The sequence below is a fragment of the Pseudochaenichthys georgianus genome, chromosome 11, assembly GCF_902827115.2.
Source record: "Pseudochaenichthys georgianus chromosome 11, fPseGeo1.2, whole genome shotgun sequence".
In the NCBI taxonomy this organism is placed as follows: Eukaryota; Metazoa; Chordata; class Actinopteri; order Perciformes; family Channichthyidae; genus Pseudochaenichthys; species Pseudochaenichthys georgianus.
Window position 1 is genome coordinate 5,406,601 of NC_047513.1, and position 20,676 is coordinate 5,427,276.

Here is a 20,676-nt window from a genome sequence, read left to right on the forward strand (position 1 = left end):
AGCTTGTCTATCTTCATCAACAATAAACAAACCATCCTGGCCACATGTACAGTGTTATTGTATCTCTCTGTACTGATGGGCTCCTTGTGCTGACGAAGGGTTGCCCTTAGTTGCTGCTCATGTTTGAGGTTATTGGGAGGCTGAAGAGAGAGGGGGGAAAGTGTGAGAGGAGGATGTGCAGGAGAGGGAGAGGACATGTGGAGAGAGGGAAGAGCAGAGGAAGAGGTGTCAGTGGTGCAATGCAGTGCTCACCACCCCACCCAGACACACACTCACATGCATGCTATACTTATGAGGACACTTCATACATGCCCTAAAGAGTCATTCAGTATGTATACATTTATTCATATGAAACACTGGTATACAAATAAAAATACTATCCGATAGGGTTGTAACTAAAGATTATTCCCTTAACCTATTAATCTGCAAAAAAAATTCTAGATTCATGTATTAATCGTTTGGTCAAAGTGTAAGACATTAGTGAAACATGTCCATTCAAGTTTCTCAAAGTCCAAGCATAAATCTATCGATGTCTTTTTTTGTCAGTCCAAAATCCAAAGATATTTACTTTAATATAAAATAGGGAATAATATAATATTTGAGTGATTGAAAATAGCATTTTCTGACAATTTTGCATGGAAAAACGGAAACATAAAAATCTACTTTTATCCAAAAAGTCTATCGTCAAATACTGTTAACGAAAAGTACACAATCCCAAATATATACAAAATAAGGATGTATAGGTTGGATTGTATGAACCTTGCATGCAGTTATGAAGGTCTTCAGAAGTATGCTAACACAAACATTAGTGTGAGTTGGAGGTGTTTTTGATCCCCCTGCCCTCCCCAATAAACACGTTTTTTATTATTTAAAAAAAATATAATTATTTTCCAGGGAGATTGTTTTCAGGAAAGAAGCGCACTTGTGCCGCTGCACGGTACAACAACAGACCACGGCTTGAAGGTTCGTTAAAAGCAGACCTTTAGTTTCCCCTGTAGACAGTTTAAAGTAAATACGTCTTCATCTGATGCGGCTTTTACTGTCAAAGGTTTTTGCGACTGGAAACACGCATTACAGACTGATAAAGGACTGCTAAGACATGCCGCATCAAAAGAACACATTAGATGTGAGAGTGTGTGGAGAGAGAGAGAGAGAGATACGCGAGGAAACACATAAGGAAATTAGTACTTTGGTGCAGATCAGCGGCACGGAGCCGTTATTACGTGTCAGCTGTCGTTGATATGATAGCTTTTTTTATCTGTCAACCAACTCCCTCTCAGAGGTGACTCGGTTCACTCCACAGCATGTCTGAGCCAGGCTCTTCCTGTTTGAGTATACGCTGCAGCACAAAGATGCAGAGTTGGCCTAAATAATGGACAGCATTCCCCACACGGCAACACACACCTCTCACGACATGCACAATGCCATAATAGAGCTAACAGCAGTTCATCGTCTCCGTCTCTATTTCTCTCCGAGTGCAACGATGAGGAAGCTGCCATCCTTAACCGGTGTGCCTTGCTCGTGATTTACCTGTCTGTGCTGCCACGCACACAATGTTTCAAAGTGGTTTCTATGTTGCCCTTTATTTGTGTATGTATTTGCGATAAGTGTGCGTCTTTACGCAATGCTGTTGGCCTCGCTGTTTGATATATATTGTGCCGCAGGCCCGCAGCACGTGACGGTGTTGTGTGCCCTCCCATGAACATCATATGCCCTCCCTTTAGATTTGTTCTGGCGGGTCTGTTGATCCTCCAGGATGACAGGCTGAGGTCCGGTGAACTTTCCCCCAGGAGGGAGTGCTCCGTCTGGGGGAGACCATCTGGCCCCTCCGGGAGCTCTCACACTGCCTCCACCCTGCTGGAGTGTCCTTTAGCAAGGGACACATTTAGAAGTCCCTGTCAGCTGCAGCGCTGCTGTTCTGGAAACTAAATCGAACCTCCTAATTTGTAACCTCTACTTAAAGTTATCAAACCTCTTATTTGTTGTCCCTCTTTCCTCCTGTAACTAATGACTACGATAATGTTTATCAAGTTTGTATACAAGTCTCTCTCCACTCTGTTATAGAATTTTAGAGGGAGTCATATTTAAAGAGTCCTCTCCTGCTGATGGTCAAGTGTATATCAGTATGTAGTGTCTCTACTTTAAAGAGTCCTCTCCTGCTGATGTTCAGGTGTATATCAGTATGTAGTGTCTCTGCTTTAAAGAGTCCTCTCCTGCTGATGTTCAGGTGGATATCAGTATGTAGTGTCTCTACTTTAAAGAGTCCTCTCCTGCTGATGTTCAGGTGTATATCAGTATGTAGTGTCTCTACTTTAAAGAGTCCTCTCCTGCTGATGTTCAGGTGTATATCAGTATGTAGTGTCTCTCCTTTAAAGAGTCCTCTCCTGCTGATGTTCAGGTGTATATCAGTATGTAGTGTCTCTACTTTAAAGAGTCCTCTCCTGCTGATGTTCAGGTGTATATCAGTATGTATGTAGTGTCTCTACTTTAAAGAGTCCTCTCCTGCTGATGTTCAGGTGTATATCAGTATGTAGTGTCTCTACTTTAAAGAGTCCTCTCCTGCTGATGTTCAGGTGTATATCAGTATGTATGTAGTGTCTCTACTTTAAAGAGTCCTCTCCTGCTGATGTTCAGGTGTATATCAGTATGTAGTGTCTCTACTTTAAAGAGTCCTCTCCTGCTGATGTTCAGGTGTATATCAGTATGTATGTAGTGTCTCTACTTTAAAGAGTCCTCTCCTGCTGATGTTCAGGTGTATATCAGTATGTAGTGTCTCTACTTTAAAGAGTCCTCTCCTGCTGATGTTCAGGTGTATATCAGTATGTAGTGTCTCTACTTTAAAGAGTCCTCTCCTGCTGATGTTCAGGTGTATATCAGTATGTAGTGTCTCTACTTTAAAGAGTCCTCTCCTGCTGATGTTCAGGTGTATATCAGTATGTAGTGTCTCTGCTTTAAAGAGTCCTCTCCTGCTGATGTTCAGGTGTATATCAGTATGTAGTGTCTCTACTTTAAAGAGTCCTCTCCTGCTGATGTTCAGGTGTATATCAGTATGTAGTTTCTCCACTGGGACATGTCTCCATGCTTTAATGTTCAGAAAGCTCTTTATTTGTCTCCCTGTGCTGCAGCACCTCTTTTCACCCTCTGTCTGAAACCAGAGCCCAGTCTGCTCTGATTGGTTAGCTGGCCAGCTCTATTGGGATTGGTTAACCGCCTAGAGATGTCCCGAACCTTAGCCTAAGAAGTACAATGTGTTGGAGCACTAGCCAATAGGAGATGGAGTGTTACATAGTGATGTCACTATGTTACAGGAGTAAACAAAGGAGTTCAATGGAGGTGTTTCAGGCAGGGGGGGGGGGAGTGTGGGAGAGAAACTCCCTCTGGAGGGAACACAGGGACTGTAGCCTTTGCAGACCATTTACATGCACAGAAACCTATACCACACACTACAGGAAAGGGAACACAATAGAAGCATAATAGGGCCTCTTTAGGAACATTAAGGCCCAATCCCAAACCACTCCCTCGACCCTACCCCTCCGTGACGGAGTGAACTCCGTCTGTAGCCACACTCGCAGCTCAACGAGGCTCCTCCTGTCAGATGGAGTAAACACAGCAGCAAGCTTTGGGACGGCCTCCCCTCTCTCCGGCAGAAACAGGAAATGCCGTAACTGTCTGTAACAACGGTTTCAAATCAGCATCTCTTAGACAAAAAGTTTAAATGAATAACTCAAATAAAACTCCAAACATCTTTCATTGTGTTTCAAAGCTCTTTTAGTTTTAAACCTGATGTTTATAAGCTTCTTAGTTTTTGCAACAGTCTGTAAATATACACAACTTTATAATAAAATGCACACATTTACCTTTTTCTAGACTAAATACAGGTTTGATCCTAAGTTAAAACATATGAGGTTATCATGCGGTTGTTAACATTGCAGTTTATCAGTGGATGTTTGCTGGAACTACTTGTTAACAGCTTGTTTCCTGACGGACACACACAGCATGACTCCGGTCAGGCAGAGACCGGTCTCAAGTCAGCATCGATGCAGACTCGCTGTTTGAGGGCTTGAGAGCCCACTCCCCCTCCACACTCGTTGCTTTGGATGAGCCCTCAATATGGCGGACCCTCCGTGTGAACGCGCAAACGGCCCCTCCGTTTGGGTATATTTCTATTCTATCAATAAAAGACTCTCCTCAAAAACAACCTTTTTTTTTACCGTACTTTGTGTATTGTCCAACAGATTTACAGATCATTTTAAGGCGTACTTAGCTGAAACATTTATTACAACTTCTTAGGGAGGCAACTTTGACCTTTGATGGCTGTAGCCTTCACGTTAATGTGATTCTGGTGCAAGTGTTCTGATTGAGTCGTGACTTTAAGGGAAAAGTGAACCTTTTTTGCTTTTTTACAAAATGAAAAAGTAAAATTGTGAGTACAGTCGTGTGCATGTCTAAGAGAGGCTGCACTCAAAACTCATATCGAGGCTACATATGTACTTGTTCTTGCTGTTTCCCCCGTATGACTTCTTTATCCGTGTTCATCTCAATGAGTGAACTTGCTTCATGGATTTCAGACTTCAGAATAGAAGCAAAAATATGTTTTTAATTGTGCAATTTGATCAATCTCAGTTTCATTTTTAAGCTTTTTAACCCATTAAAAAAGAGCTTCCAGAAGGCAGCAGGCACAGTTTGACACATTTGTGTGACAGATTGTCTCCCTCTTGTTTCCAGGGGGAACCCGGGACATTGGCTCCGCCCTCACCAGGATGTGCATGAGGCACCGCAGCATCGAGACCAAACTGCGCCAGTTCTCCATGTGAGTTCATCTGAGGGCTGGGTACTGTTATCATGCTGTGACACAGAGACACTGCTTTCAAAGAAAAGAGATACAAAGATAGAAACACTTTCTATTTAAGACATTTGAATAATTAACACTTGAGTCCTGAGGGCTGACATCCTGGCAGAGAAATGTGAGTGTGGTGAACAGGTGTAGCATCTCCTCCCCCCTCTCCATGGCAACCTGCTCCTCCTCTTCCTCCCGCTTTAGCTTTCCATTCACCATCACACTCTCCTCCTGTGCAATTTCTAAATCTATCTTACCTCATCATTATAGTTGAAATGTAGTATTCTGATCTATTGCAATATGTATTTAATTGGTTGCCTCAATTATTTGAAGAATTACATTATTTTGCCTCAAAAATACAGGAAAACTCAAAAAGGCTGCTGTAATCAGGAACTGATGTCCAACAACACTGTAGGTTTATTGAAAGGCTTTGGAAATAAAAGCAGAACATGGACAATGCAACAAATACAAGTATTCATGTCTAGTCTCCAACAACAAAGGTGTCCACTAAAGATTAGGATTGACGTCAAACTGTTCCTATTTCAGTAGCCTAAAACCTACTTCAATGATTCCTGCCATTAAAAAGGACATTTCAATAACTACACAAGCCTAGTGTGAATATATCGACATATGTATTTACTAAAAGATAGGAGTTAGCTCAGAATTACTTGGCGCCCCTTTACCCTTCTCTTTACACTTTGGCCCCGTTAGCTGCCTCCTGAAACTTTGATTGGCATTTTCGGCACATTCATCAATAATAAATATTAAAATAATCTTTAGTTGCTGCATTTTTTAACAGCAAAGTTTCATCATACATATGGCAAGTTTTGTCTGATCCTGGTTTTAAAGTATCATCATCTTTTTGTAGTGAGGCTTGGTTCATTAATTATTCTAGAGCTAAGCCTTCTTAGGATACAAGGGCGTAGGTTTGTATTCAGAAGTGGAACTGTTTTGTTTTTTTGGTGAATGAATTGCTGCTATTTCCTCTGACCTTACTTAAATCCTTTTCAAATTCCTTTTATAAATACTTGATACTTTCTGAAGAAGTCGTAGTTTCATATTTACTAAAAAGGGCACTGTGCTATTCTGACTTATCCAATTAGTTTACTCTTGGCGTCTTCTAAGTATCATATATCATTGAAAGTGAAACCCTAAATCAGGGGTCAGCAACAGGCGGACCGCGGTCCGGACCCAGACCCCGACCTATACGGACCCGGACTTATAATTAATACATTAATAGGGGATTTCAATTTTGACAGGCGATTCTATTTTAACCGCTGCCGACAGGGGGCGAAAGAGACGAGTGAGCGATACAGGGAGAGAAACACAGAAGAAGAGACGAGTGAGCGATACAGGGAGAGAAACACAGAAGACGAGACGAGTGAGCGATACAGGGAGAGAAACACAGAAGAAGAGACGAGTGAGCGATACAGGGAGAGAAACACAGAAGACGAGACGAGTGAGCGATACAGGGAGAGAAACACAGAAGAAGAGATGAGAGCGCGGCAGAGAGAAGAGGAGAGGACAGTGAGTGAAGAGAATAATTAGCGATACAGGGAGAGAAGAGGAGAGGAGAGTGAGTGAAGAGAATAATTAGCGATACAGGGAGAGAAACACAGAAGAAGAGACGAGAGAGCGGCAGATAGAAGCGGAGAGGAAAGTGAGTGAAGAGAATAATTAGCGATACAGGGAGAGAAGCGGAGAGGAGAGTGAACAGGCGAGTTAGTGGCAGACGGGGAGAGACATATAATTGACACATGGCGCTCTCCAAGAAGAGGAAAGTGGACAGTGAGAACAGAGCTTGTAACCCTGAGTGGACTCATTCATGTTCATCCTGCCCACTGGGAGCACAGAGCCAGTGTGTCTCATTTGTTCAGAGACCGTGGCGCTCTTTAAAAGTGCCAAAACGCCACTATGAGACAAAACACAAAGTGTTTGACCAAACATTCCCTCTCAAAGTCAGAACTGAGGTCACAACAAATAAGCAGTCTCAGAGCCCAAAATGATCAGTCCACCAGGATCAAAATTAAAACTAAATATGGTTCCAGGGCAGGCTAACCGAGACTAACCAATGAGCACCTGCATGTGTGTGAGAATGGCCCTGACACCATTTCAGCCCAGATTTAAACTCCTGGCAGGACAAGCTCCAGCTCAATTCTCGTACTGAATTAAAAAAAAGTGAGTGGGGGACTGCAATATAAGAGGGAAAGAAAGAGAAACTTTAAAACTGTTCAATTGTTATGATGTGTAAAGACTGATATTGTTCTATAATCGTCTGAAACTTTTAAGTCATGATGTGAAACGGTTAACAAAGAAAAAGGGACTCTCAAGCTGCTGCTACACTTTATTTTATGTATCTAAAATTAAGCACTTTTAAGATGCACATATTTTCAAAAGCTATTTTATTTATTTTCTCCTATTTTGATTTTAAATGCATCCCGAGAGGAACATTACACATATCCACAGTATTTACTGTATAGTTCAATGTTAATTGACAATAAATATTATTGTTTTTGAATTGTTACTTTCTTTATTTGATTGGCAGTCAGCTGTTGATTACATGCAGACGTTGATAAAGCTACAGCTACTTCAATATATATCACAGTAATTCATAAATCAACTTAGACATGTTGATGTTCCGGACCTTTGCATGGGGAGATTTTCTCTAACTGGACCTCGTTGAATTTTAGTTGAATACCCCTGCTCTAACTGATATGGCTAGCCTTTTCCATCACTAACATACCATTGGCAAGTGCATATCTCTGTTTTTAATGACATCAGTTGGATGAAAAGGATTACGTTGGTCAAACATATAATTCCATTCGCTGAAATCAAGAAACATGACAATATGTTCAGCAGCGATGCACATTCATAATAACCAACAAATCAGTTTTTATAACATAAATTCAAGCCTGTTTTTTTATGTTGTGGGAACAGCTCTGATGGTGTGTGGTTCTGTGTGTGTGTCTCCGCAGGGTGTTTCTGGACTGCCTGATCAACCCTCTACAGGAGCAGATGGAGGAGTGGAAGAGAGTGTCCAACACTCTGGACAAAGACCACGCCAAAGGTAGAAAAACACAGACAGACACCATGCACCTAGTTATGTGTGTCCACCGTCTGGGTGTTGTTTCTGAACCTCACTATTTATATATTTATGTGAATATCTGACACATATCTTTTGTTATTTTTGTGTTTCTCCACAGAGTACAAGAAGACCCGTCAGGAGATCAAGAAGAGATCGTCTGACACTCTGAAGCTGCAGAAGAAAGCTAAGAAAGGTTTGCAATCTCTTCAGTCTGTGGTCACTTATGAGCAATTATTATCACTCTTTTGAAAGAGTTGGAAGGATTGGAATGATTTTATTATGAGTGTGTCATAGTTACATTATTAGTGGTATTCATGTGGAAGTATTATAGTGGAATCATTTAATCATGTGTGGTATTGAAATTATTATGACGAGAAGCAGCGTTGAAATCTAATTAAGTATAATTTTGAGGTTACTTTACTTGATGCTAATATAAATAGACCGAAGAATGTCATAATTGACCAATCAGAATTGATTCTTAAAGAAAGTTGTGTTAAAATAAATAAGATTCTAAATCAGGCAATTGTGCATAGTACATCCGTAACATTTAGTACTTAAAGGGGACCTATCATGCAAAATGCACTTTGTTGCACTTTTATACATAAATATGTGCCCCGGTGTGTCGGTGAACTCACAAAGTGTCAGAAAATAAAACGCTCTCTCTTTTCCTCCGTGCGCAAATCTCTAAAAATGGGGGTACAACGGAGCTGATCCAGATTTGCGCCATCGGATGGTGGACCCACAGCACTATCAGAAATGTCGCTGTATCAGAAACAATTCCTGACGTGTTTTGGACGTAATAGTCTTTGTTTACATTAGCAAGCATCGCTAACACTCAGAGCTAACCTGTACTGGAGAGAGCATGTGTGTGAAGAAGCAGGAAATAAAAAGGAACTCACCTTGTGGTAAACCCTCAAGAGAGAAAGCCTTTGAGCTCCATACTGTTTCAGAAATAATCCTTGATCTAATAATCCTTGCGTTTCATCACCGCAGCATTTTAGACAGTATCTGTTAGGTCCCGCATGAGCCGGCATAAGCTCCGCCCCCTCTTATACCCAGAATCAGCACTTTTGTAACAGGAAGAGAAATAGAGGGATATGAGGCATGGCTAGAATGGGTGATCTGTTTGGTATCTTGATCAAAACACTTCCCAAAACCCTTTTTATTTTTGTATTGCCTAAAAATAGCATGATACAGTCCTACTTATGTGACAGAATATAAATATAAATACAAATCTGTCTCTCTACACACATCAGTTTAAACGTTACTGATGACAGCTGCACCTTTAAAGCATATTTAGATTCTGACACATAAGTACCTAATAAGTTAGGTGTAAAAGAGTACATTTACACTGTTGTATGAGTACTTTTACTTAAAAAGATACAATCTAGTACTTCTTCCGACTCTAGATATGTAATCATTTTAAAGTTAATGATTTTTTTCCTGTTCCAACAATGTGCCTCCTTCCCTTCCTGTGGTGTCCCATCATGCACTGCTCCGTCCAGCTGATGTATTTGGTAAGCTGCTTTTCTACTCCCTTGCTTTTTACTTTTATGCATGATTATTGTAAAGACACAGGTACAATATTGTCTCTTGTCAAGACCCTGTGACCTATGACCCTTCATTACAGATTTGATTTGGAAATACTCAGCTGTCCAGTGCTAATAATGGTATCTTCTTGTATTTGTCCTTTTTAAAAATCCCCTGAGCTTTCAGTCTAGTTTGGTTTTAATATAGCACTAGTATAAAACTATGATGGTTTTGGCTTAAATGTGGCGGGTGGAGATAAGCAGATATTGAATGTATTATCATGGTGAATACAAGACGGAAAGTGATGGTTTGTTAGATGTTATCAGAAAGTCAGAGAACACATTGCGCCTCACTTTCAAAATCCTATCCAGCCTGCTTTGGTCGGCTGAAAAATGTTCCCACGTTGTTTAGATGTTTGTGTGACTCACATAACGCAAGCCTGAACACAACAAAGAGCTGAGGCTCAAAGAGAAGGATTTTCCCAGCTCGTTTTGTAAAACATGATATATTGTGGCACAATCCCACCACAACAAAACACAGCAGGGTAACTCACAAACTATACAACAATATGGAATATTAAAGCATGATACAGCCTGGTTATTAATATATTTGTCACAGATATAGTGGTATTATTTTGTTGGACAATAAGTAACGAAGAATGTCATACAGAAATGCTTAAAGGAGACATGTCGTGCTTTTCCGGTTATTACCCGTCCCCTTGTGTGTTATGAAGGTTTGTATGCATGTAAACGGTCTGCAGAATCAAAAACCCTCAAAGTACACCCTGTAGCGAGTAAAACTCTAACACAGAAAATACCTCCCAAAAACGCCTCGTTGGAGATTTCTCATGTTCCTGGACCTTGTGACGTCTGAACACCCAGTAGCCACGCCCAGAGCTATGAACAGGCTGATTGGTCCAAATTAACCAATCCACGGACTTCCTCACACACTCAGTGCATGCAGCTCTGCTGATCTCTCCTCCCTGGCTGCAGGCTGATAACAGACAGTTGGGATCGCAGCGAAATTCTCTCTGCAGACCCATTCTCACAGCGTTTATCAAGCTTTTTCTTACTCAATATCAAGCCACACTTATTGTTTTTACTTCGGCTGTGACTTTGTGTGTGCTCAGGGTGAGTTTGGCTGTGTTTCGCTAAACAAGGAAACCACAACTCCACGGAGCTCAGCGCGATTCACAACGTCCCGACCAATCAGAGCACACCGTGCTCACAGGGAGGGTGGGGGCTGGAGCTATTGGAGCTACAACGAGCCGTTAAAGGCAGAGAGTGAAATTCAGTGAATACACGTAGTTTACAGAGATGCTGTGAGAAACCAATGTGAGTTTGGAAAATTGCACAATATAAATCTATTCTAGTAGACCTCAACAATGGAATTATGATCAGTGGAAATGGTCATGACATGTCTCCTTTAAGATGTTTTTCAGGTCCTTTAGAAACAATGCTTCTCTAACATCAATACACATGTGACTGCAATGAGATAATACAGGAAAACACTGAAAACCTCAGTCTGTGTTCGTAATCAAAGACTATACATACTGCTGATGTATGTAAGTATGGGTTCACATAGTATGTGAATTCAGACTGTGACATGTGAGAAATGTCCCAACGTACAGTAAACTAGATGAGCATGAATTTCTAGTTAAACGGACATCATGAACCACCCCAAAGTACATCGCAGGCTGTCCAGTGACTGATAGTTTCAACTATCAACCGTTTAAAAGGACAACGGAAGATAGCCAGTGATGTTAGGGTGCAGATAAGAGGAAAAACACGGGAGCTCACATAATGTTCTGTGGAAAACCTATTGAACACTTAAATATTTAATACATTGAATTTGCCTAAAATAATACTGAAACATATTGCATTGAGTTCAAAAGGAATTATTGATTTACATTTGTGATAAACAATTCTCATTCAATGGTAGCTAAGATTGCTAGCATTGTGATCGATATGTGAGAAGACGTGTTGATCGTGTTTACTTCAGTGTGAACAGTCTGCTGGTTAGGGCACATTTAATTGTTAATTTTGAAAGCATTATGCAGCTCACACTGTATACAGTATATAGTTTGCGATGTTCCTGTATAGCTTATTTCTATCTATGCTAGCAGCTCTAGGAATGTCAGTTTTGGTCTATCCAGAAATGTGTTTCAGAGGGAAATATCTCAACAACTATTGGATGGATTGCGGTAAAATGTAATACATTACACACACACACACCCAAACAGGGTGAATTGTAGTGGCTTTGTTGATTCTCTGAATTGTTAAATCCAGGACAATCACCACGTCAACGTTTCTATTCCTCAACTGTGATTTGGGTTTACTGCTAATTAGCTTATCATGCTAACATCCTTGTTTGGCATTTTGGCTTTTGGATGTTTGCCATCTTGGCTTTTTTGGAGCCTGAAGTGATAGTTTTTGGACCAGAGAGTGGGAAGAGTGTGTGCAGTGAAGGCGCCCCCTGCTTGCTATTAAAGAGAATGCAGTTTAAAGGCACTTCACTTTCCACTCCAGATGGGGCCCCTTGGTTGGATCACACACAGTAGGGTAGTTATCATGTTCCCACACAGAACAAATGTGTGAAATTAGCCACGTTTATGCATCACATTAAGAGTGTCTGACAGCTCAACGGGATCAGGCCTTCTATGACAGTGTTATTACTTTGCTCTACACACTGAGCTGCACAGAACCACAAATAAACAGCCAATGAGTCCTCTGCTTCTAGAACAAGTAGTTCCAGTCTGATTTATCGAACTAAAACAAGTCGTATTATGAGTGGAAACAAGAGCCTGTTGTTCCAGCCGACAAAGAACTCGATGGCTTCCAGCTTTGAATTGAGCCTCTAAGACAAAACAAACAGGGCCCAGGATTGACCCCAGAGGAACCTCAGATGTGGTCAAGTCTGCTTTGGTCGTCGGGCCTTTCCAGACTGTTATTACTGCACGATAGGAAACTCCCTCTGCAGTGGAATGAATGTTACGAAGGAAAAAGAGATTCGAAGAGGGAAATGTTGGAATGAAATCAATATAATGAGCGAGGGATGAAGTTAAAATGAAGGGAATGAATGAGATGGAGAGTGATGAAGGGAGGAGTTCTCTTTGCCATCTGTCTGAATGATGTCAAAGATAATTATCAAGATTATTCATTATTAAGTACCCCAGTTGGCTTTCTGCAGTGATCGTATTTGTAAACAAGAAACTGCTTTTCTGTTATTGCAGTACAAACTAGAGAAGTCTAAAGTGGCTTTTGGCTCTGTGGAATTGCGTTAACTGTTCACTCTTTTATGAACAAATGTGGAAAAGATGTCCATGCAGTTCCAGTGGAGGTGATCATTTAATAAATAAATAAGATCCTCTTTCTTAACATCTCTGAAAGCTCACAAAATGAATAATGTGGAGTGTTAGCTGGATGTCAGCGGCTGGTTGTTACCCTGAATGTATAGCTTTGAGGTTTAACTATTGTTTTGAAGAGGTTCAGGGTTTGCTGCTCTTTAGGAAACTAAAGTCCTGTTTAATGGAAGTAAAGTGGAGATATGATTTCATGCTCTCTATTTCTTGTTCTGTCTTGCTCACTCACTCTAATACCTGGATAATGATGCCGTGCACTACATTCGATTTCTCTATTATACATAGAGTATGTTCAGCCATTAATGCCAAATCCTTGTCAGTGAAGAAGACCTTTCCCTGGTCATTGACTGCTGTTATGCATTCATCACTAGGGCCTTTAAAACGTCCACTTTCCTTTGACTTGAAAATATCTGACATCATCAAAATATACTGCATTGTCTTGTTTATGTTTCTTATGCTGGTGTTGTATTGTGTATCTTGTTTTTGATGTGTTGGTACGGCGACCTTGAGAGCCTTGAAAGGCGCCTGTATAAATTAAATTAATTATTATCATGTCAGTAAAGCTGAAATGTATTCGATTAGTTGATCGACTGTAAATTAATAAGTAACATGGTTTTTAATTGAATAATGTTACAAGAAAATTGTTTCAGACACTTCGAAGCTCTTCCCACACTTCCTAATGTTCTGCTTTTTTTTGCAGCAACAGCTAGTCACTTATTTAGCGTTGTTATGTTATTTATTTATAATGTGTGTGTGTGTGTGTGTGTGTGTGTGTGTGTGTGTGTGTGTGTGTGTGTGTGTGTGTGTGTGTGTAGGCCGCGGGGACCTCCAGCCTCAGCTGGACAGCGCCATGCAGGAAGTGAATGATAAGTACCTGCTGCTGGAGGAGACGGAGAAGCAGGCGGTGAGGAAGGCGCTGGTGGAGGAGAGGAGCCGCTTCTGCTGCTTCGTCACCATGCTGAAGCCTGTGGTGGTCAGTCAGTCACACACACACACACACACACACACACACACACACACACACACACACACACACACACACGCGCACACAAAATAGACTCTGACTGTAGAAAGTAACTGATCAACAGAAATGTATACTTCTATAAAAAGCCTGCATGCTAAAGACCCAGGTGGTGATTTTTTACAAAGTGCAGTGAGGAGGTTTTGTTGTACATGTTTGAGCGTGTTGCTGTGTGTGTGGTCAGGAGGAGGAGATGTCCATGCTGGGGGAGATCACTCACCTCCAGACCCTCACAGACGACCTGAAGGCTCTGACCATGGACCCCCACAAGCTGCCCCCCTCCAGCGAGCAGGTACACCTCCTCACCTGAGAACCTACATATCTGCTGACCCAGGATCCATCCAAGGTTCCTTTAGTGTTTCATCTCAATTATTCAAGTATAAGTGAGTCAGATCTTTGGTTATGAATCCTCAACATTGTAATAGCAATACAATTAACAACAAAAAGACACTAAAATACCAGTGCAATATTGTACAATAGTATAAATAGTGTACGTATATAGTAGTCAGTGTTGGGGAGCTAAGTACAACAAAATGGGAGAAAGTACAGCTAAGCTACCCCAGGGATTCAAAGGTTGGACTGACATGTGCATCCAAGGCTTATCAAACAGTGCAACATACAATACACTTAAGATATACAAGGAAACAATTGATAAATAGTACATGTGTCAAATGCAGGAATATATACTCAATTGAGTTTGTTTTTTTAAGTCCACCTGTTTACAGGCCATCAATAAACCACAATAAACAACTAAATATATCCACCAACAAAGTAAGTATTGAACTTGCACCTTTTGAGCCAGTTGGAGCAACTTGAACACTGGATCAGTTTTGTAATCTTAACATCTTAAACAGTCTGGCAGCTGACACTACATGAAGATGAAGTGTGTATGGTGGTGGCAATGCATTACACATTTTGTTAGGGGGGAGTTAAATTACAAATAGTAAAATAATAATTTTCTTTGATGGCCTAAAACGGCCTCAGTTGTTGTTATTATTAATTAGTTAACTCCACAAATAAATGGCAAAAAAAAAATGGAAGTTTTCCTAATCCTCCCCTCTGTCCCTCCAGGTGATCTTAGACCTGAAGGGCTCTGAGTGCACCTGGTCCTACCAGACCCCCCCCTCTTCACCCAGCACCACTGTATCCAGGAAGTCCAGCATGTGCAGGTTGGTAACCATGGCCACAGAAACTGCCCATCATCTCAACCAGCTGATTTATTATCGGATCTGTTCTCTGCTGCCTCCCTGTGGCCACTAGGGGGAGCTGCAGCTTCACTAGGACCTCATGAAATCTGTTATTTCTCTGGTTCATTAAATACTTACATTTCAAAGAAGATAGATGGATAGAACGGGAGCATGAAACCCCCTGTAATGGTCACACGTACAGAGCACACAGCACACAGTGACCTCTGACCTCTGCATTTTACCCATGAATTTGATGTGAAAATGTCTGCTTGAAATAAATTGATTTACAAAAAATAAAGGCAGTTATGTTGAAAATCAGGAAATAAACATATTTACAAGAAGTACTTACAAGAAACATAGAATAAGAACAAAATGAATAAAATATGAACATAAATAAGATAAAGCGCAAATGTTCAAATGATGGTGATGGTGACACTAAATGACGGCACCATTTGAAATGAAGATGGTGTGTGTTCACAAACAGCTTCTCAGTAACCGCCCTCTCGCCCTGCAGCAGCCTGAACAGTGTGAACAGCAGCGACTCTCGCTCCAGCGGCTCCCACTGCCACTCCCCCACCTCCCACTTCCGTTACCGTGCCTCCTCCTCCTCCTCCTCCTCCTCGGTGCTCCCCCAGCAGGCCCCCGCCCGCCTCTCCTCGGTCTCCTCCCACGACTCCGGCTTCATCTCCCAGGACGCCTTCCAGTCCAAGTCGCCCTCACCCATGCCCCCGGACGGCTCCCAGGTGAGGACAGAGTTCACCATCTTACGGAAACATACTGTTCTTCAGCCAGGTTGCTAGGACACTATATGATCATTAGGTGAAGGCTTCAGCTCGTGTGTGTGTGTGTGTGTGTGTCAGAAGCTTTTTGCACACAACTGATCTGTGTATGTGCTTTGCCTGGGTGTGTGTGTGTGTGTGTGTGTGTGTGTTGCATGCAACCTCCTATGACCCTGTCTGAGCCGACTCCCCCTCCTCCCTCCCTCCCTCTCCTTCTCTGCCGTCAGAGCAGGGTGGACAGGTGGACTTGTGTATTTGGATTGAACGAACAGGGATGTCGTCTAAATCAAGGTTATTGCAGGTTAAGCTTATGTTTGGATTCAAAATGAATACTAAGAATATTCCATGTAAGCCTTCAATTTGGCAGTCTACGTTTTGAATTGTAAAACAATTGTTATAAAGAGACAAACTAAGTTCACCCAATTTGAACAAAACAACATATATTTAATGTGTACACTTGAACTGGTGTACAGCTGTCTCCACACTTTCCCACCTTAGTTTCGTCTTGTTGTTCCTGTTCCGTCAACCATGCACATGTATTAGGAGTCAAAGTAGCTCTATCCCTAATAATTAAACAAAATAAATGTTTACAAAAGGAACACAGTTACTCCAGTGGACTATATTGTTCTGGTTGTTCTTATACATCAATGTATGTTTTCTTTTTGGATGCAGCAAGATTTGTGTTGGATTATATCTAATGCATTTTGTATGCATTTGTCAAACCTCTCTGACACCAAGGAGACGCGCTGTTCTGTTGATGATGATTCTCAGGCTGCGGCCCCACGAGGACGAATTCGGTCGTTTGCGTTACTGTTTAGTGTCATATAGACCGTTCGGCCACACGAGGACGACCGAATACGGGACTAAACGACTGAGGAAACGACAACGGGTCCCAAGGTGGATAGAAATGCATACGCCACTCTCTGGGGGGTCAAACAGCTCCGTGTGTGCGCCCTATACGGACATTTTCAGATCACTGATAGTGATTGTGCAATAGCCCCGCCTCTCCCCACCTCTTCTGCTCACCTCCGCTTACCCCGCGCCAGTGCTGAAGTGTTTCGCCACCAACAACAACAACAATGGCGGATCGCAGAGTTGCTATCGTGCTCCGGACGCTATTGACCATGCTACAGTTGTTTGTGCAACATCTACAGCAATAATGATGAGGCAATAGCCCCGCCTCTCCCCACCTCTGCTGCTCACCCCCACGTCAAAGTAAACTGCACCCTGAATTCAGATTATTTATCTTTCTCTCGCGAGTGAAGTCTAATCTGACAGGACGGAGACACGCAGCTCTGCTCACCTGCAGCTCCTCCCGCTGCAGCAAAACACACACTTCAAGTCAGATCATCCCCCTTAGCTATTTTAATTACCTCTCAAACTACCTAAACTAGTTATAAATATGTTTATTTTTACAGTCGGCCGGGTCACTCGTTACTGGATGAGCTGCTGCATGAGACAGACACTGGCGCTGTCCGAAGAGAGGGAGGAAAAAGAGAGGCTCCGTGTATTTTATCATTATATTATATAGAGTCGTTATTCATTTGTTTTAAAGCTCAATAAATAACAAAGAAGACCTTTGACCGGCACTTTTATAATTGTGTCCGGAAGATTTCAACTTTAATACACGCTGACTGGCGAAAAACTCTGCCCGGTTCCCTCGGCCCCCACCGCGGAGAATAAACAGAAGGGCAACCATGACAACCATGCTTCTTCGCTGCTTTTGTGGAGGAAGTTACAGCGCCACGTACAGGCTTGGCATATGTACTGCAGCTTCTCCAGCGGTTGGAGCTAAACGGAGCGGTCTCGTGTGGACAGACACTATCCGGATAATTATTGCGTGTGGACGGAAGCCGTTTGCGATTGCGTTTGCGTTAATCCTATGCGTTTAGCCGTTTTCGTCCTCGTGGGGCCGCAGCTTCAGTCTTCTTCTTCCTGTGTGTGCGTGCTGCTACAGCTGATTGTGTGTTTCATTTTACTCGCTAATTATTCTGCTGACGTATTGAGATTCTCTTTTTATGACTAACCTGCATCACGTTTCTGTTTCTCTCTATTTGTCTTTCTTGGCCTTTCTCTCTCTCTCTCTGTGTGTGGTGTGTGTGTGTGTGTGTGTGTGTGTGTGTGTGTGTGTGTGTGTGTGTGTGTGTGTGTGTGTGTGTGTGTGTGTGTGTGTGTGTGTGTGTGTGTGTGTGTGTGTGTGTGTGTGTGTGTGTGTGTGTGTGTGTGTGTGTGTGTGTGTGTGTGTGTGTGTGTGTGTGTGTGTGTGTGTGTGTGTGTGTGTGTGTGTGTGTGTGTGTGTGTGTGTGGTGTGTGTGTGTGTGTGTGTGTGTGTGTGTGTGTGTGTGTGTGTGTGTGTGTGTGTGTGTGTGTGTGTGTGTGTGCTTTGCATGGCTCTGCTGCAGTCCTGTGTCTCTGCTTTATCTGAGGAGCCTTCCTCTTCCTCCTCTTCCTCACCCTCACACAACCAAGAGGTGAACATCTGAAAACACACACACACACACACACACACACACACACACACACACACACACACACACACACACACGCACACACGTTGCAAAGGTGTGTCAGGTCTGTAGTTTTGTGTGTGGAGGTGTCACGTGGAGCATCAGGGTGGTTCCAGTGATGCTGGCTGTGTGTATGACGGCAGAAGCCTCGGCCCGTTGGACCTCCATTCAGTTTGATCACACATTCGATCAGATCCACTTATTATGTATTTGGATGAAGAGGTTCTTGAAAAGGAGGCGTGTCAGATTTAGTAGTCTCCTGACACGTCATTCAACATTTGACATAATGTTGTTTGGTAAATAGAATAATCTGAAGTAAAAATGAAAGAATAAACAATCAGAAGAACACAGAATGAAAGCAGACTTCAAAGCAGAGTAATCAGTTTGGGTTGTGGGAACAGTCAGCCCTGAGCGCTGATCATGTCTGCCCGTTAGCCTTAGCAGAGGCTGACATACATCTGCAACAGATCTCTGATCAGTCCCTGACCTGCTCCATGTAGCACCTCCTCTTCATGTTTTCACATCCTCAACAGTCCTCACCCTCACCTTTTTAATTTGTGCATTGTGTCTCTTCCTCTTCCTCATCCCCCCCTTCAGTTGTCAAATGGTTTTGACCACCACGCTGCCCTCTGTCTGCACGGACTGGTACTGCAGGCCCAGGACCCCCCCCCACCTCCACCCTCCATACTTCACCTACTCCACCACCACCTCCCCCATCTCCTCGCCCTCCTATTCGTCCATTTCCCCCACGTGGCCCTGGTCTCGCTCAGGCTCCGGCCAATCAGGAGAGGGCCTGCCTCTCGGCCCCTCGGGGCCCGGAGTGTACCCCTCATCCAGAGTCCCTACCTGGAAGGTTTGACCCTCGTTCTGCCCCCCCGGCCCCTCCTTCATTGTTTCCCCTTCTTTCTTCAGATGTGTTTCATCTCATCATTACAGTGTCTTCTTCTCTTCAATAGTACTTTCTTTCTGTGCGGCGAAACCCCGCGGCCGTTAGTCTGACAGCTTCATGATTACAAGCAGACCTTAAAACAACCATTACACATTACAGAAAGCCTCTCTTCACTCAAATATCATTTCTCCTCATTTCTAAATGAGGGTTTTACTGATCTGTGGTCTGTAAATACACATTGACTTTAGGTTTGTCTTCATTTTTTTAATAATTGAACCAGAAACATTAAATATATTGCCTTGTATTCTCTCTTACTCTTGTTTTATTCCAGCAGAACCAGCATTGTACTACCGTACTGATCGGACTATAAAGCGCACCGGCATATGAGCCGCAGCAGCTAAACTGTCCGTCTGTCTTGCTCTCGTTCTGTCTCTCGGTTCCACTTTCACTTTGGCGCGCTACCTGTCTCACTCTTTTCCGGCCTCCAGCTTTTCCTGCTGGAGCCCGCCGCTTAGAGGTGGCGGGCGCGGACCGGTCATAGAGCCCATAGAGTTAAAGGTGGTTCAGTTTACCTGTTAAATCCATAGATCTAGGAGGTCCCCTAGTGGCCGTTAGCTGCACAAACACATGGGGGGAAAAGTCGCGGCTTATAGTCCGAACAGTACGGTACCTGACTGACAGTGATTGAGTCTGCAGTGACGTGTTAACAGTGTAACACTGCACTGTGTCTGGTGTCTGCAGGACTGGGCCAAACCGGGCCCTTATGAACAGTCCATGGTGAACACCCTGAAGAGGAGCAAGGACAGGAAGGAGACTACAGATCCCAGCAGCCACCACAGCGCCGACCTCACCCCAGGAGAGGTTAAAGGGAGCCCCTCTGGGATCTCGGCCAAGGTCAGACTTTGTTCATTTCAATACAAAGGGTCAACACAGGTCACATGACTTATTTGCATCTTTTTGATTAGATAGAAACTTTAATGTGTGTGTGTGTGTGTGTGTGTGTGTGTGTGTGTGTGTGTGTGTGTGTGTGTGTGTGTGTGTGTGTGTGTGTGTGTGTGTGTGTGTGTGTGTGTGTGTGTGTGTGTGTGTGTGTGTGTGTGTGTGTGTGTGTGTGTGTGTGTGTGTGTGTGTGTGTGTGTGTGTGTGTGTGTGTGTGTGTGTGTGTGTGTGTGTGTGTGTGTGTGTGTGTGTGTGTGTGTGTGTGTGTGTGTGTGTGTGTGTGTGTGTGTGTGTGTGTGTGTGTGTGTGTGTGTGTGTGTGTGTGTGTGTGTGTGCAGGAGGACCGGGACGCCCACGAGGAGCTGGCCCGCGCCCTGGCCCGGGGCCTCCAGCTGGACATCAGCGGCTCCAGCAGAGACTCCCTGCAGGGCTCCAGTGGGTACAGCAGCCAGACACACACCCCCTGCTGCTCAGAGGACACCATCCCCTCTCAAGGTACACACACACACACACACACACACACACACACACACACACACAC

At 43.1% G+C, this 20,676-nt stretch overlaps 1 protein-coding gene across 1 annotated transcript in view; it reads left to right on the plus strand.

The window, feature by feature from the left end:
* LOC117455073 (protein MTSS 1-like) overlaps nt 1–20,676 on the plus strand; it is a 92,319-nt gene that overhangs the window by 66,710 nt on the left and 4,933 nt on the right. The window contains 12 exon segments of the mRNA XM_034094428.2: nt 4,726–4,810; nt 7,813–7,904; nt 8,041–8,115; nt 9,428–9,439; nt 13,629–13,786; nt 14,019–14,126; nt 14,906–15,003; nt 15,536–15,764; nt 18,905–18,970; nt 18,972–19,160; nt 19,938–20,090; nt 20,474–20,630. Of these exon segments, the coding sequence (XP_033950319.1) occupies nt 4,726–4,810; nt 7,813–7,904; nt 8,041–8,115; nt 9,428–9,439; nt 13,629–13,786; nt 14,019–14,126; nt 14,906–15,003; nt 15,536–15,764; nt 18,905–18,970; nt 18,972–19,160; nt 19,938–20,090; nt 20,474–20,630 (1,422 nt within the window).